Here is a 13726-nt window from a genome sequence, read left to right as displayed (position 1 = left end):
GCAGGACACCTTCCCGAGAGCTAAATTAAAGGCCGGTCCTGGATGGTCACCATACGTCTGGCAAGAAGGCAACAGACAGTGGACCCCCCCATGCACCTGGCTAAGGAGTTACGGCCCAAAGAGAAATGAACAGGTCCTATATGGACATCTGGGGAGCAGCCCAGCAGAAGGAGTCTCCATCCCTAGAGGTGTTTACGTCTCGGCTTGACAAAGCCCTGGCTGGGCTGATTCAGTTGGGATTGGTCCTGCCGAGCGCAGGGGCTCGACTCGATGACTCCTGAGGTCTCTTCCAGCTCTGTGACTCTCTGGTTAGAGTGCTCCTGGCTTAATGCCTGGGTTGCCCTCTGCGCTCCATGCCACTAGGCACATGCAGGGGGCCAGACCAGGCTCAGTCAAGGGGTATCGCAACGCTTTCCACTGAATTTCTGCTCCCTCGCCCTGGATGGGGATGTGCTGTCATGTCTCCCTCTTCACCCCCTGGGCTGATGGTAGGCCCCTGCTTAGCAGACTCACCACACCTCTGTTCTCCTCTCTCCTTGCTCTGCTATTACTCATTCCACTCTCTTTAGAGTGGCCCCCTCAATCTCTGAGCAATGTTAGCGACATGGAGCTTGTTACCTGAGTCGCGACCCAAGCCCTCCAGCGTCTCTAAGTCCCTCCACGTGCCCGAGCACAACTTGTCCAAGCAAATTTTCTTTCCAATACTTTGCTGATGCATAAATTACTGTCGGTGCAGGACCCTGCTACAATTACAGAACCAAATGGCATGTTCCTGTCCAGTCTGACGGCAGGGGCTTTGGTTTCTCTGCTGGGCTCAATGGTGCACTGGTGAACAATGACCCCGTGCATCTCAGTACGCTGCAGCCCCCAGCTGAGTGAGACACAAGAAAAGGGGCTTTCAACCTGAATTAACTTATTTTAAAATGAAAACAAAATAAGCCCTAAAGTAGCTCTCCCTGGGCAGGCAGCGAGGGACCTGCACCAGGCAGACCACAGCACAAGTGCCTGGCCCTGCAGCAGCAAGGCTGAGGGTTTGAAAGGTGCGGTTCACAGAAAAGCAGCAGGCCAGGTATTTAGAACTTCAGCCAGGAGAAGAACGGTGCTGGGGGATTGCTGGGTTGCAGGGAATGAATGTGAACAGCACGGCAGCAATCTGCCAGGCTGGTGGCCGACTCCCACCAGGGTACCTGCTACACTGGGGAGGGGTGAGCCAGGGAGGGGACTTGCCAAAGGTAGCCAGGCCTGACTTTCCATCCTGTGTGCTGGAACTCTGCAACCATCACTGCCTCATGGCTGGAGTGCTGCCAGCTGGCCTTTCTAGCAGGGCAGGGGATGTTTTCCCGCCTTGTTCTTTGCACTGAGTTGCTGGGAGCATTCACAGACGCACAGCCAGGGTCGGTCTAGCTGTGAAACCCCGTGGAATGCCCAGAAGATGAAGATTGCTACTTGTTGGCTTATTTTCCAGACCTTTAGAGCCTCCTGTGCTCTGGTTCAAGGCCAAGATTGCCCCCTTATCCCCTTTGCTGCAGTGATTGCTATTGCCAGCTGCAACCTGTGAGAGTTGAGTCAAGCATGGGGGGCGGGGAGGTTAATGGCTGGGGAGGAGCTGTTCTGCCATGAAGCCTCTCAGCCAAACGCTCTCTCCCATTCAGAGGTTTTCAGGCTGGAAGTGTCATAAGAATGTAAGAATATAAGAATGGCCACACTGGGTCAGACCAAAGGTCCATCCAGTCCGATGTCCTGCCTGCCGACAGTGACCAATGCCAGATGCCCCAGAGGGAATGAACAGAAAAAGGGGAATCATCAAGTGATTCCTCTCCTGTCATTCATTTCCAGCCCCTAATAAACAGAGGCTAGGGACACCATTCCTACCCATTTTTGGCTAATAAGTATCAATGGACCTAACCTCCAGGAATGTATCTAATTCTTTAGAAGTCTGTTAAAGTCCTGGTCTTCATGGAATCCTCTGGCAAGGAGTTCCACAGGTTGACTGTGCTCTGCATGAAGAAAAACTTCCTTTTGTTTGTTTTAAACCTGCTACCTCTTAATTTCATTTGGTGACCCCCTAGTTTTTATGTTATGGGAACAAGTAAATAACTTTTCCTTATTCACCAGACCTGATTTTATAGACCTCTATCATATCCCCCCTTACTCTCCTCTTTTCTAAGATGAAAAGCCCCAGTCTTTTTAAATCTCTCTTCATATGGCACCTGTTCAAAACCCCTAGTAATTTTTGTTGCCCTTTTCTGAACCTTTTCCAATGCCAATATATTTTTTTTGAGATGAAGTGAGCACATCTGTATGCAGTATTCAAGATGTGGGCGTGCCATGGATTTATATAGAAGCAATAAGAGACTCTCTGTCTTATTCTCTATCGCTTTTTTAATGATTCCTAATATTCTGTTTGCTTACTTGTCTGCTGCTGCACATTGAGTGGCCCGTTCTCCACCCCTGACCATTTGGAAAGGCAGATTGGCTGTTTGTCTAACCATGTGCCGTAGGGGTACTTGAGAGCAGACGTTAGGCGGGATGAGCACAATGGCCGTGGGATCTATGCACTTACGACCATCTAGTCTCCTCTTCTGTGTTACCCTAGACAGAGTATTTCCCTAAGTGGCCCCTGCCTGGAGCCTGGACTATCTGCTTGTGTCAAACCCATTGGTTTGGAAAACAAGCAGGCTGGGTTTAAAGATTTCATGCACCCTACAGAATCTGTTTCAATGGTTAATCACCCAAACCATTGAAAAAATGGACCCTCATGTCTAGACTAGATGTTTAGATTCAGCTTCCAGCCATTAGATCTTGTTAGACCTTTGTCCCCGATCATCAGTTTCTCATTGTTTAGGGCTACACATAGACCAGGGAAAAGGCAACGTTTAGTCTTGACTTAACCTGAGAGACAGAGTGCCTTTAGTATCACCCTGGATGGCCCCTGTTCCAGCACAGGTACCATTCTTGCAGCTCTTTGCTGAACTCTATGCAGATGGACTTTAGTTTTGTTGAAGGTAGACACCATAACTAGACAGTATTCCAGTGTCAGGCTTCCCCATGCCATGCACAGAGGTACTAGAACCAGGGCCCCGGCTATGCACTTGCTCTAGCACTCGTTCATTAAGGAATGGCTTGGTTTTGGGAATTTTTTAAATTAATAAATAACCTTTAAAAAAAGATTCACCCAAGTTGGTGAGTTCTTGGGGAAGGGAACCAGCTAAACGCTAACTTAGCACATCATCTCACAGGCAAATCCTGTCTCTTTGCAGCCACGCGAGAGTCTGCCTTTGTCCATGCAATTGCTTCAGCTGGTGTGGCCTTCGCTGTCACCCGCTCCTGTGCTGAGGGCACCTCCACCATCTGCGGCTGCGACTCGCACCACAAAGGGCCACCAGGTGATGGCTGGAAATGGGGTGGCTGCAGCGAGGATGCTGACTTTGGTGTTCTGGTTTCCCGGGAGTTTGCAGATGCCCGAGAGAACCGACCGGATGCCCGATCAGCCATGAACAGGCACAATAATGAAGCAGGGAGAACGGTGAGTGCCCCCACCCTCTGTAGTCCCCTGGAATGTGCCTATAGCCTGATTCAGCTCCCACTACATCAACGGAAGATGGATCATCTCCATGGACTGACCCAATATGACCCTTCACACTGGCTGGGGCAGATTAAAACAAGGTGGGGGGCTAACTCCCCTGATGCACCATGCTCCTAGGATGAGAGCGTTCCAGTGCTGGTCACAGTAGCAGATCTGAATCAAGGAACCTTCTTAACTCCTAAGGTAGCACCTGAAAGACGAACAGGTGGAGCAGGGTGATCTCCGTCACTTGTTTTCCATGTTGCCCATTCTGGCAGGGTGCTGCGGGGACAGGAGATGGGGAGAAGCCAGGCAGGGTAGGAAGCTCTTCACTTGTAGGAGCGCTCCTAATGATGGGACAATGGCCTAATTATGGGCTAATGCAGAGCCCTGGTGCCTTCCCCTCTGCTCTAGGTCAGTGACCCAGCATGCCACTGTGCTGCAGACTAAGCATTCTGAACAGCTGTTCTGTGACTAGCTTCAGCTAGTGACAAACTCACTTTCTTCCCAGGCAGGTTTAAAAAAGGCAACACTAATCAAATGTGCTATTTATTAAGGGTTGTTTCCCCTCTGCCCAGCTGTAGCCTAACACACAACCATTGAACACACAAAGCAAAGGCTTTTCTCTCCCTTCAGGCTTTACCAGAGTCTGCACATGAGCCAGCTTGGTTCTCTGTAACTCAAATCTTTTCGTCGCAAGACACTGGCAATCCAGCCCCTAATCCAAGGCCTTGATCATAGGTAGCCTTGATTTTCCACTTCATGCTAGGATGATTTCTTTGCTACTGGTTCTGCCTAGTAAAAGTTTCTTGCAGAAACCAATCATTAGAATTACAAGCTGCCTCCTCTTTTTGTGACAGTGTGTGCAAGAACAAAGGGGTGTCATGTTGGTTAAGATATGGCACGCAGCCTCTGCCTCTTCTGTTCCTAGTCTTCTGAGAGACTGTGGGGTATTCAGCTAGTCAGTTCATGCCTCCTTGTCTGCGTTTCCCCAAGTGCATGAGAGGGCTAATAGGAGGGCATGAGTCTAAATCCCGCCGTGTTTGTAAAGCGCTGGGATGGATAGCCCCAGGTAAATGCAGATTAGAGTTGTGCTGCTTGGTCTCTAGCCGGGGCTGGGAGGCATTTGGGAATCACTTAACTCTCTGTGCTGCCAAACATCACTGATGGGCAGAGTCCTGAAGGTTCAGATTTGGCTGGATATTTATGTGGTTGCTTCTGCGTCTCTGATACAAAACGTTTTTGTTCCTTCAGCCTTCACATGTCACAGCACAGCTGGCTGCTTTGGGACAGTTGAAATAAACCTCAAGTAGAGTCTTGTGGCAGCAGGATGTAATCTGCATCTTGTCTCCGCAGCGGAACGCGTAGCACCGCACGCAGCTGGGAGACATTGAGGTTCTCTGCATCGGATGGTGGAGGAACCCGAGAGGCTTAAGCAGCATTTTTCACACAGGCCCTGATTTTCAGAGGTTGTGTCCATGCAACTCCGGTTGAGGCCAAAGAGAGGTGCTGGTTCCATGAGCCATCTCAGAATGGGCAGCCCAGATTGGGTCATTAGCTGCATTTGGGGCTATGTGACTTGCCCAAGGACACGCAGCAAGTCTGTTGGGCTTGCAGGGGAGTGAGGCTCTGGACAAAGTATATCAGGAGCAAGAAACCTACCTGGTTTTAGGATGGATCGTGATAAATGTATGCACAAGATTCTATGATGGGATGGCCTCTAATAGCAGGGAACTGGACTTGATGGCCCAGTCTTATGTTCCTATTGCAAACCTGTGATTAGAACTCATGGTCCTGAGGCATAACTCCAGAACCTTGTTCCTCGATGTCAAGTATCAGAGGGGTAGCCGTGTTAGTCTGAAACCGCAAAAGCGGCGAGGAGTCCTGTGGCACCTTATAGACTAACCGAAGTGTTGGAGCAGAAGCTTTCGTGGGCAAAGACCCACTTCGTCAGATGCATGTGACGAAGTGGGTCTTTGCCCACGAAAGCTTATGCTCCAACACTTCAGTTAGTCTATAAGGTGCCACAGGACTCCTCGTTGCTTTTTCCTTGATGCAGCTGCCATGCACAGGGGTTCCATGGCATGGGCAATAAAGGGCATTTCGAAATCAGATGCAAGCAGCGTTCAGCCCATGCTAAGTTCAGAGCTGGGCTAAGTCCATGCAACTTCAATTTGAAAGCACATAGGTGGGGATGGTGCTGCCAGGCTGACTGTGACCTTCTTGTCTTCCGGACAGACGATCCTGGATCACATGCACCTGAAGTGCAAGTGTCATGGTCTCTCAGGAAGCTGTGAGGTGAAGACCTGCTGGTGGGCGCAGCCAGATTTTCGGGCCATTGGTGACTACCTTAAAGACAAGTATGACAGTGCCTCCGAAATGGTGGTGGAGAAGCACCGTGAGTCGCGGGGCTGGGTAGAAACCCTGAGGGCCAAGTATGCGCTCTTCAAGCCCCCCACAGAGCGAGACCTGGTATACTATGAGAATTCCCCTAATTTCTGTGAGCCCAACCCAGAGACCGGCTCCTTTGGGACCAGAGACAGAATGTGCAATGTCACCTCCCATGGGATCGATGGGTGCGACTTGCTCTGCTGTGGGCGTGGACACAACACCAGGACTGAGAAGCGGAAAGAGAAGTGCCACTGCATCTTCCACTGGTGCTGCTACGTGAGCTGCCAGGAGTGCGTCCGCATCTACGACGTCCACACCTGCAAGTAACAGCATGGCCGGTTGCCAGCTGAGGGGACGTCATGCCAGAGCAGGGGGCCAGCCAGTGTCTCACTCAACCTGGGATCATCCTCACACAGTGGCCTCATGCATAACAGGAAAGCCAAAATGTACCTGAAACTGGGCCATGAGGTATATTGAGGCAAGTGTTCCCTTCATGAATCCCCAGCCAAACTGAGAGCAAAGCTGAAGTTTAGCTTCTGTGTGTGAGACTCTTCCATGGGCCCTACCCAGTTCAGTACATTTTGGTCCATTTCATGGCCATAGGATATTAAGAGACTACATTTCATCATTTGAAGTTTCAGGGTGCTGTAACTGTCGGGGTGCTGACCCAAAGAAGAGCTGGGGAATGACAAGGTTATTATGGGAGAATGCAGCGCTGCTTCCCTTTCTTCTCAGCTGCTGCTGGTGGCAGCGCTGCCTTCAGTGTTGGGCAGCTGAAGAGTGGTGGCTGCTGGCTGGGAGGCAGAGCTCGCTGCCAGCAGCAGCACGGAAGGAAGGATGGCTTGGTATAGTATTGCCGACCCTTCTGTACTGCTGGTGGCAGAGCTGGGCCCTCAGTCAGCAGCTGCCACTCTGAAAGCAGCAGCACTGAAGGGTGGCGTGAGATGGTATTGCCACCCTTACCTCTGATGGGGCGCGGCCTTCAAACTGGGCACCTGGCACAGCAGCTGTTGCTCTGTGGCCATCCAGTTCCGAAGGCGACTATTAGAATGGGTGGCAACCCTGTGATTCCCCTGAAATAGCCTTGGGGCCTGCCAGCAGCTCCCTTTTGGGCCAGGACCCCCAATTTGACAAACTCCCATCACCCCAGGAAGTTTGTACCAAAGGGCAAACGCTCACAAAACACCAGATTTCATGGGCCATGATGCATTTTTCATGGCTCTGAATTTGGTTGGGCCCTACTAAGAGATGTCTCCCAGGCTGGAAGAAGGCAGCTCAGTGCTTTAGATGCACCATACCCACTTCAGGTCACCTAACGACTGATTTTTAGCTTTTCATCACACCCGTTCCTTTCCCAGCACCTAGCTCCAGCTTGCTCTCGGAGGGTTTCCGGCTAGTACACTAACAGCTGCTTTTGCTGCTGGCTGTTACCATAATCCCGATGCCATTGCTGTCTCCGCTGCTAGTGTTTGCGAACACTGGCTGACTTACTAGCACACCCGGCCTCGATGCTCTCCCCTCCCCCCACTCACAGGGAACAGGCTGAACACTTCAAGTACATGACTTTAAACAAAGTTCCTTCCTTTTTTTAATCAAGAAAAAAGATATTTAATAAAAAGCACATTTATTGCCTTGTAATTATTTCTCCTGTAACCCATTATTCTAGTACAGACTGGAAAATCCTACCCATCTGCCTGCTGTATCCAAAGTTTTGTACAAAGTTGTAGAGGTTGTTGATTTTTAAAATTTTATATTCAGAAAATTCTCTTTCTATGAGCATTATTTATTATACAATGTATATACCTTTGAGTTAACTAAGATTATATATTATATAAATATCTAAATCTATATATATTTGGAGAAAAATATATTTCAACCTGCTTTTTGTTGTTGCCCTGTTAAGACATTAAAGAGAAGGTAAATTAACTTAAATGGCCCCCGAGAGCCTGTGTTGTTCACTTGTTATGGAGCCTTGAGAGATCAGCGTCAACTGGCAGCTCGCTACGGGACTGAGCAACACTCTTGCTAGCATCAAGATACCACCACTTCATGTAGCACACGCAGCCCCCCAATGCTAATCACGGCAGCACAGCTGTCCTTACCACTTGTGACAGCCAAACCTCAGCCAGCCAGCCCCGCTGGGCCATCCATACAGTGAATCGGGGCCCCGCAGTAGCCACCCCAACTATCCTATGAATGGAAGGACCCGGAAGATTACGGGAGCCTGACAGTGGCAGCAGGGGTTGCACTCCCACTAACCACGTGGGTGGCAGAAGCTGGAGTGACCTGGCACGATCTAGTTTAATGCTATTGACCATCCTGAACAAGCCCCAAAACAGGTCGGTCTTGTGTTTGGTGCAATCCCTTTTCTTAGAAAATTATCTACATTTTTTAGAAATTCTATTTTTGTGCCCCCTCCTCCCACACACACTGGACAGGTGCTGGTTTTATTTGGTGGTCACAACTCAGAGCTCCCACCAGTGCACACTCCCCTCTCCCCCTCCCACTGGAGCTCTGTTAGGCAGCCCATATCAGAACACGAGAACACCTTTAAATGGAGTCTGCAGAACAGCCTAGTTGGGCTGGCCCAGTGAGCATGCCCATCCAGCGATATAAACCCAGTCCTGAGTTATCTGGCTTAACCTAGAGCTCAAACGTATCCCAGAACCTGCAGGGCAGGAGGGTCTAAGTCCGTGTTAAGCTGGGATCTAGGGTCTGAGCCCTAAAGCTTGACTTGGGTCCTGGAAGTCCTCAAGATGTATCCCAGGATTCTGTGCGGCATCTCCCTTAGTCTTCTCCATGCCAACAATTTGGGTGCAGCCAACTACACTCCATGGCAAACGGAAGCCCCATCTCCCTTTGCAAACAACAGCTGCTCACATCGCCCATTGCCTGGTGAATACCAGTTACAGATGCAGTCAGTTGCCAGCAGGGTTTTCAGTGCAGATGGATCCACAGAAGCTTTTTGGAAAGAGCTGCTTCCTGATCACAAGAGCAGAGCCAGATTTGAGGGCACACTGACTGGGCGCCCCTCCACATGCAGCCCTGGGGGCAAGAGAGAGGAACAGGAACTAAGCTGTCTGCTCCCTCCCTCTCTCTGGCCCTCTTTCCCCAAGCTGCATGTGCAGGGAGGCCTGGGCAGAATGAACTGTTAGGGTGGCAAGCAGGAGCCAGGCCCCAAACCTCCCTGCAACCTTCTGTGGCATTTCCTCCTCCAGCTCTTTTTTGCTGCTCTGCAAAGCTTGCCTGTGTAGGGAGCAAAGCTGGCTGGTCAGGGGTTGTTACTTCCTAGTGGGCTGAGACCCACACTCTGCGGCTCCCCCTCCCTGCCAGCAGCTGCTTGGTGCCGCCCTGCTGTCCAAGGGGCTGCATGTGCAGAGGTGCCCAGGCTGCGTGCACTGTGAGAGCAATGAGAGGTGCTAGCCCCAGAACTTTCTCCCAGGCTCCTGGGGTGCAGAGTTCTGTAATTATGCAGCTTACATACTCGTGCAGCGGTTTCCCACAGTGCAACACATAAGGAGGGCTAAGTGTGTCGACACTGTCTCGGGTCTCTGCACTGTGGGGTGCAAGCCACAGCCCTGAATTCAGGCACGGGTCAGAAAATCCTTAACCTAGGTTTAAAGTCACGCCCAGGGTTCCCTGGCATGGGTCAGCTGACTTGAGTCCCACAGTGTCTCTCCATTGGCAAAGGGAATTTCCCATTTGCTTAATCCCAATGTGGCTTTAAAGATGAAACTGAATCCAGTAACATTTCCTTGTTCGCCCACAGCCAAAGAGTTAATGATTTTGGCCAGGATTTCCGAAGTGTGACCTTAAAGGGCTTGGATGCTCCAAGCCTGGGTTGTGAAGGTTTTCTGAAGATGAAGACCCTTCATTGTGTCTTAAGTTGGATACCAAAATATTAGGCATCAAAAAATTCAATTAATCTTGGTGTCTCTGCCTACCGAATCCATGTTACACTCTCTGTAACTGGCCTGGGAACTGCTGCAAAGACCTGAGCTTTGCTTCTCAAGATCGTCACTGCTGTATCTTAAACTAAGCCTCCATAAACCTAAATGCAGCTAATATATTTAGCTCTCAATCTGGACCCATTCCCTCCTCCAACACAGCCATCTCCCAAGGACAATTCAGCCTCCCAAGTCATTCCAAGTTTGTGCCTTTTATTGCATCCATGATCTACATTTAAACAATATAATATTTATGTTTCTCAATATATCTTTGGACAAAAAACACAATACAATGTTTACATCATTTAAACTGAGACATAACTTAATACATTGTGTGCTGCTTTCAATAGAATTTGGGGAGGAAAGAAGGGACAAATGAAAGTTGCAAGATCATACACAAATACGGGAGGATACATACTGGCCACTGGCACTCTCAAAATCACAATATAGCAGCACTGACCAAAGAAGAGAAAAGTCAAGGAGGTAAGTAAATAGCTAAGTTCAAGTACACAGCAAGTCTAGAGAATGTTTTGCCTTCAACCATGGGCCAAAGGACATTCACAGAGAAGGAGATTGCTCCAAAACCTCTTGGAGCGTCTGGGCAGCTAGCCTTCCGCAGTATCCCTAGGTAGCTGGTGAAGCCACATTGGCTTTATGTTCCTGCAGATGGCTTTGATTATTTGCCTCACCCTGCCATGGGTGGGGAAAATCTAGCAGCATGCTCCATGCACTGTGTCAAAATATGGGCTGATTTCATTAACGAAGGAAAAGAATTCTCACTCAGTTATCAGTGACAGCGTGCCAAACAGGTGCTGTGCAATGCTTTACCACAGTGTAAGAATGGAAACTGAGCCTGCCCTGGCAACACAAGGTATGCTGCAGAATCCTGAGAAGTGAGAAAAAGGAACTTGGATACCTACCGTTCAAAGGAGGAGAGGAAAGATCACTTTTTCCAACCCTCAGTAGCTCATCAGGAAAATAGGATGTATTTATATTGATTCATGCCGTTCTAGCTTCAATAATACACACGCTGGCTTTTAATAAAATTTAGGTTCTAAACTGACATTAGGAGTCCAAAGATGCTTGAGTGAAAAAATTCAAACAATTCTCCAAAGCTTTACAGAAAGGATCGTTGTCTTTGTGCCAGCTGCAGTCACCACCGCCCATAGCCCTGCCGAGTCGCCAACTCAGGGAACGTCAAAGGGGGCTGTTGCCGCTACACGGCTGAGCGCTGCTGCTCACGGCAGGCACTGCAATGCCTCTGAGCTGCAATTCTCACAGAAGAGCGAGCCCTGGCTATCAGTCTGGCTGAAATATCATCCTCTCTGGCACCACTGTGTAATTCCACCACAGGCTCAACAGCCAATCCCTCTGGGCACAGGAGACATCTCTACGATGACAGTGACATCACACACGCACACACACTGCATTGGCACCTGCACCTCCAGCACTGCAGGTTCAAAGTAAAACTTGTCTACAGAAAAAGTGCCATGTTGTGGTATTAATTTAATGCTGGATGTAAGTGTTAACTTCCAAATTCATTGGACATTTCCTCCATGATACAACTGAGTGAGAATGTACTTTGGCCCGCACAGAAACAGAAGCCAGGTATTTCTAAAGGAGACTGACCATTTCACAAGACATCAGAATATTTAAGAGCAAAGAAGGGATTTTATTTTGCTAAACATGCACATTCCAAGTGGGATGTTGAAGGTAGAAGAACATTTCACTTCGTCCAGTGTGTTGAACAGAAGAACAAAGATCTGTTTCTTCTGTAGCATGGTCACTTCTCTAGCCACCGAGCTCTGCACGTGGTCCATCTCCATTCAGTCAAGCACACTACTGAAAAACAGACCACAACCATCACAAAGCATGTCTCTCCGATGCCAGACTGACAGACACAGACACAGCATGTGCCCAGCAGACATGTCCACAAGCTGCTTCTTCCCACCCCAGACATGAAAGTGCATGCATTAAGGAGCAGATTTCTGGGAGATGCTGCTGCCATTGTGGGCTTCACTGTATGTCTAGTTACTTCAGCAGGAGTAGGAAAGGTTGACAAAGCAGGACAAAGAGAGAAACACAAAGCAGAGCCTGCAGGCAAGTGGCCCAGTTCTGATGCCCCAGCTCCAGTGGAGCGTCTCCTCACTGAGTCTATTAGAGACAGCACATCAGTCAGGCACCATTTAAAGCCTCCTCCAGATATTCAAGAACGGCTGATCATTCACATATGCTTCGGGTCCCCTAATACCTCTGGGGAGTCACTGGGGAAGAGAATGAGAATGCAGTAGGAAGGGAAGGTTCAAAATGGAAATTAAAAGCTATTAAAACCCAAGAACCCAGTACCATTGTCAGATACTCTGCTGAAATTCATCTGGTGTCGGGGGGCAAGAGGGAGAATCCCTACATTTGACAGCAAAACTGGGCCTTGGATCAGCCTTCAAAGTATTACTAGTACTTACGATCCTTCTTCTCTCAGGAGTGCCAGGAACTTTCTCACACGATACTCAGGATCCATCTAAACACAAAGCAAAGATGAACGAATGGACATTAGCAACCAGCATGGATATACCAAGAAATTTACCAAATCATGCCAGATCAGCTTGATTTCCTTCTCTGACAGGGTAACTTGGGTTGGGTGGCTGGGGGAAGGCAGTGGACATGCAATGTTTGGACTTCAGCAAGGCTTCTGTCACAGTCCCACAGGGCATTCTCATAAATAAGCTGGAGAAATGTGGGCTCAGCAGACCTGCCATGAGGTGGATGAACATAACTGGTTAACTGCAAACAAAGAGTAACCATTGCTGGAATGTCAGACAGGAGGGAAGTCTCAAGTGGGCCTCTGCAGGGATGTCTTCTGGGTCCAGTGGTGTTTAACACCTTTATTAATGACATGGCTGTTGGAATTGGGACCATGCTGACTGCAAACACTTTGGAGAACAGAGTGAAAATTCAAAGGGATCTTGATAAATTGCTGAACTGGGCTACAGACAATAGCATGAAATTCAACAAAGGTAAGTATAAGGTGCTACACTTAAGGAATACAAATCAAAAGCACAAATTCACATGGGGTGTGTGTGAATGACTTAGCAGCACTGCTGAGAAGGATCTGGGAGTTAGGGTGGATAATCTCAGGGTGAGTAAGAAATGCACAGCTGTGGCGGGAAAAAAGCAAATACAACTCTGCATTAACAGAGGCACTGCAGGGCAAGTCATGAGAGGTGACAGTACTACTCTACTCGGCACTGGCTAGGCCTCAGCTGACAGTGTGTCCTTTTTTGGTCTCCAATGTAGAGAAACCAGAAATGGTCCACAGGTGAGTGACAAAGAGGATCAAAGGGATGGAATGCACATCACATGAGCAAGTGTTGAAGGAAGTGGGTAGGTTTGCTTTGGAAAAGAGGAGATTAAAGAGGGACATGATAGCAATCTTCAAATACTCAAAAGGTTGTCCTAAAAAGATGGGAGAAAAATTATTCTCTCTTGTCACAGAGGGCAGGACAAAAGGCAGTAGGTTCCAACTCCAACATAGCAGATTTAGACCAAATCTCAGGAAAAACTTTATTCCATTGTCCTATTGTTCTTACAGATAGAAAGTGCTTAGAGAAGTCACAATCTATTTCACTGCGGGTGTCATCTGCCTCAGCGGTTTTAGATGCAATAAATCCTAGATCTTGGCAAGGGGTTAGACTTTTGCTAAACCCATGGTTCTATGAAAGAAGGAAATACATTCTCCAGGTGATCGTAACAGGAGAATAAAAAGCTTAGACCTGCAGCTGAGTCTCCAACATGCAGACTGAACACAGCTTGGGACAGAGAAATG

General features: G+C 48.8%; 2 protein-coding genes across 5 annotated transcripts in view; one reads left to right on the top strand and one right to left on the bottom strand.

Moving 5' to 3' along the window:
* Positions 1–6566, top strand: part of WNT3 (Wnt family member 3) — a 78181-nt gene extending 71615 nt beyond the window's left edge. For both annotated transcript variants that reach the window (XM_014570272.4, XM_006116664.5), the window contains exons 3-4: positions 3261–3526; positions 5804–6566. In XM_014570272.4, coding sequence (XP_014425758.3) covers positions 3261–3526; positions 5804–6283 — 746 coding nt within the window. In that variant the 3' untranslated portion in view covers positions 6284–6566. The remainder of the gene's footprint in view (positions 1–3260; positions 3527–5803) is intronic.
* A 3529-nt stretch (positions 6567–10095) lies between these two features.
* The window catches only part of NSF (N-ethylmaleimide sensitive factor, vesicle fusing ATPase), a 162543-nt gene continuing 158912 nt past the window's right edge, over positions 10096–13726 (bottom strand). For 2 of the 3 annotated variants that reach the window (XM_075911369.2, XM_025181455.3), the window contains exons 20-21: positions 12366–12421; positions 10096–11745 (exon numbers count right to left, since the gene is read on the bottom strand). In XM_075911369.2, coding sequence (XP_075767484.1) covers positions 11730–11745; positions 12366–12421 — 72 coding nt within the window. In that variant the 3' untranslated portion in view covers positions 10096–11729. The remainder of the gene's footprint in view (positions 11746–12365; positions 12422–13726) is intronic. The other variant, XM_075911370.2, reaches the window with a different exon arrangement.

Source organism: Pelodiscus sinensis, chromosome 29, assembly GCF_052426305.1.
Source record: "Pelodiscus sinensis isolate ZL-2025 chromosome 29, ASM5242630v1, whole genome shotgun sequence".
Lineage (NCBI taxonomy): Eukaryota > Metazoa > Chordata > Testudines > Trionychidae > Pelodiscus > Pelodiscus sinensis.
This window is presented reverse-complemented; position numbering and strand designations above follow the sequence as displayed.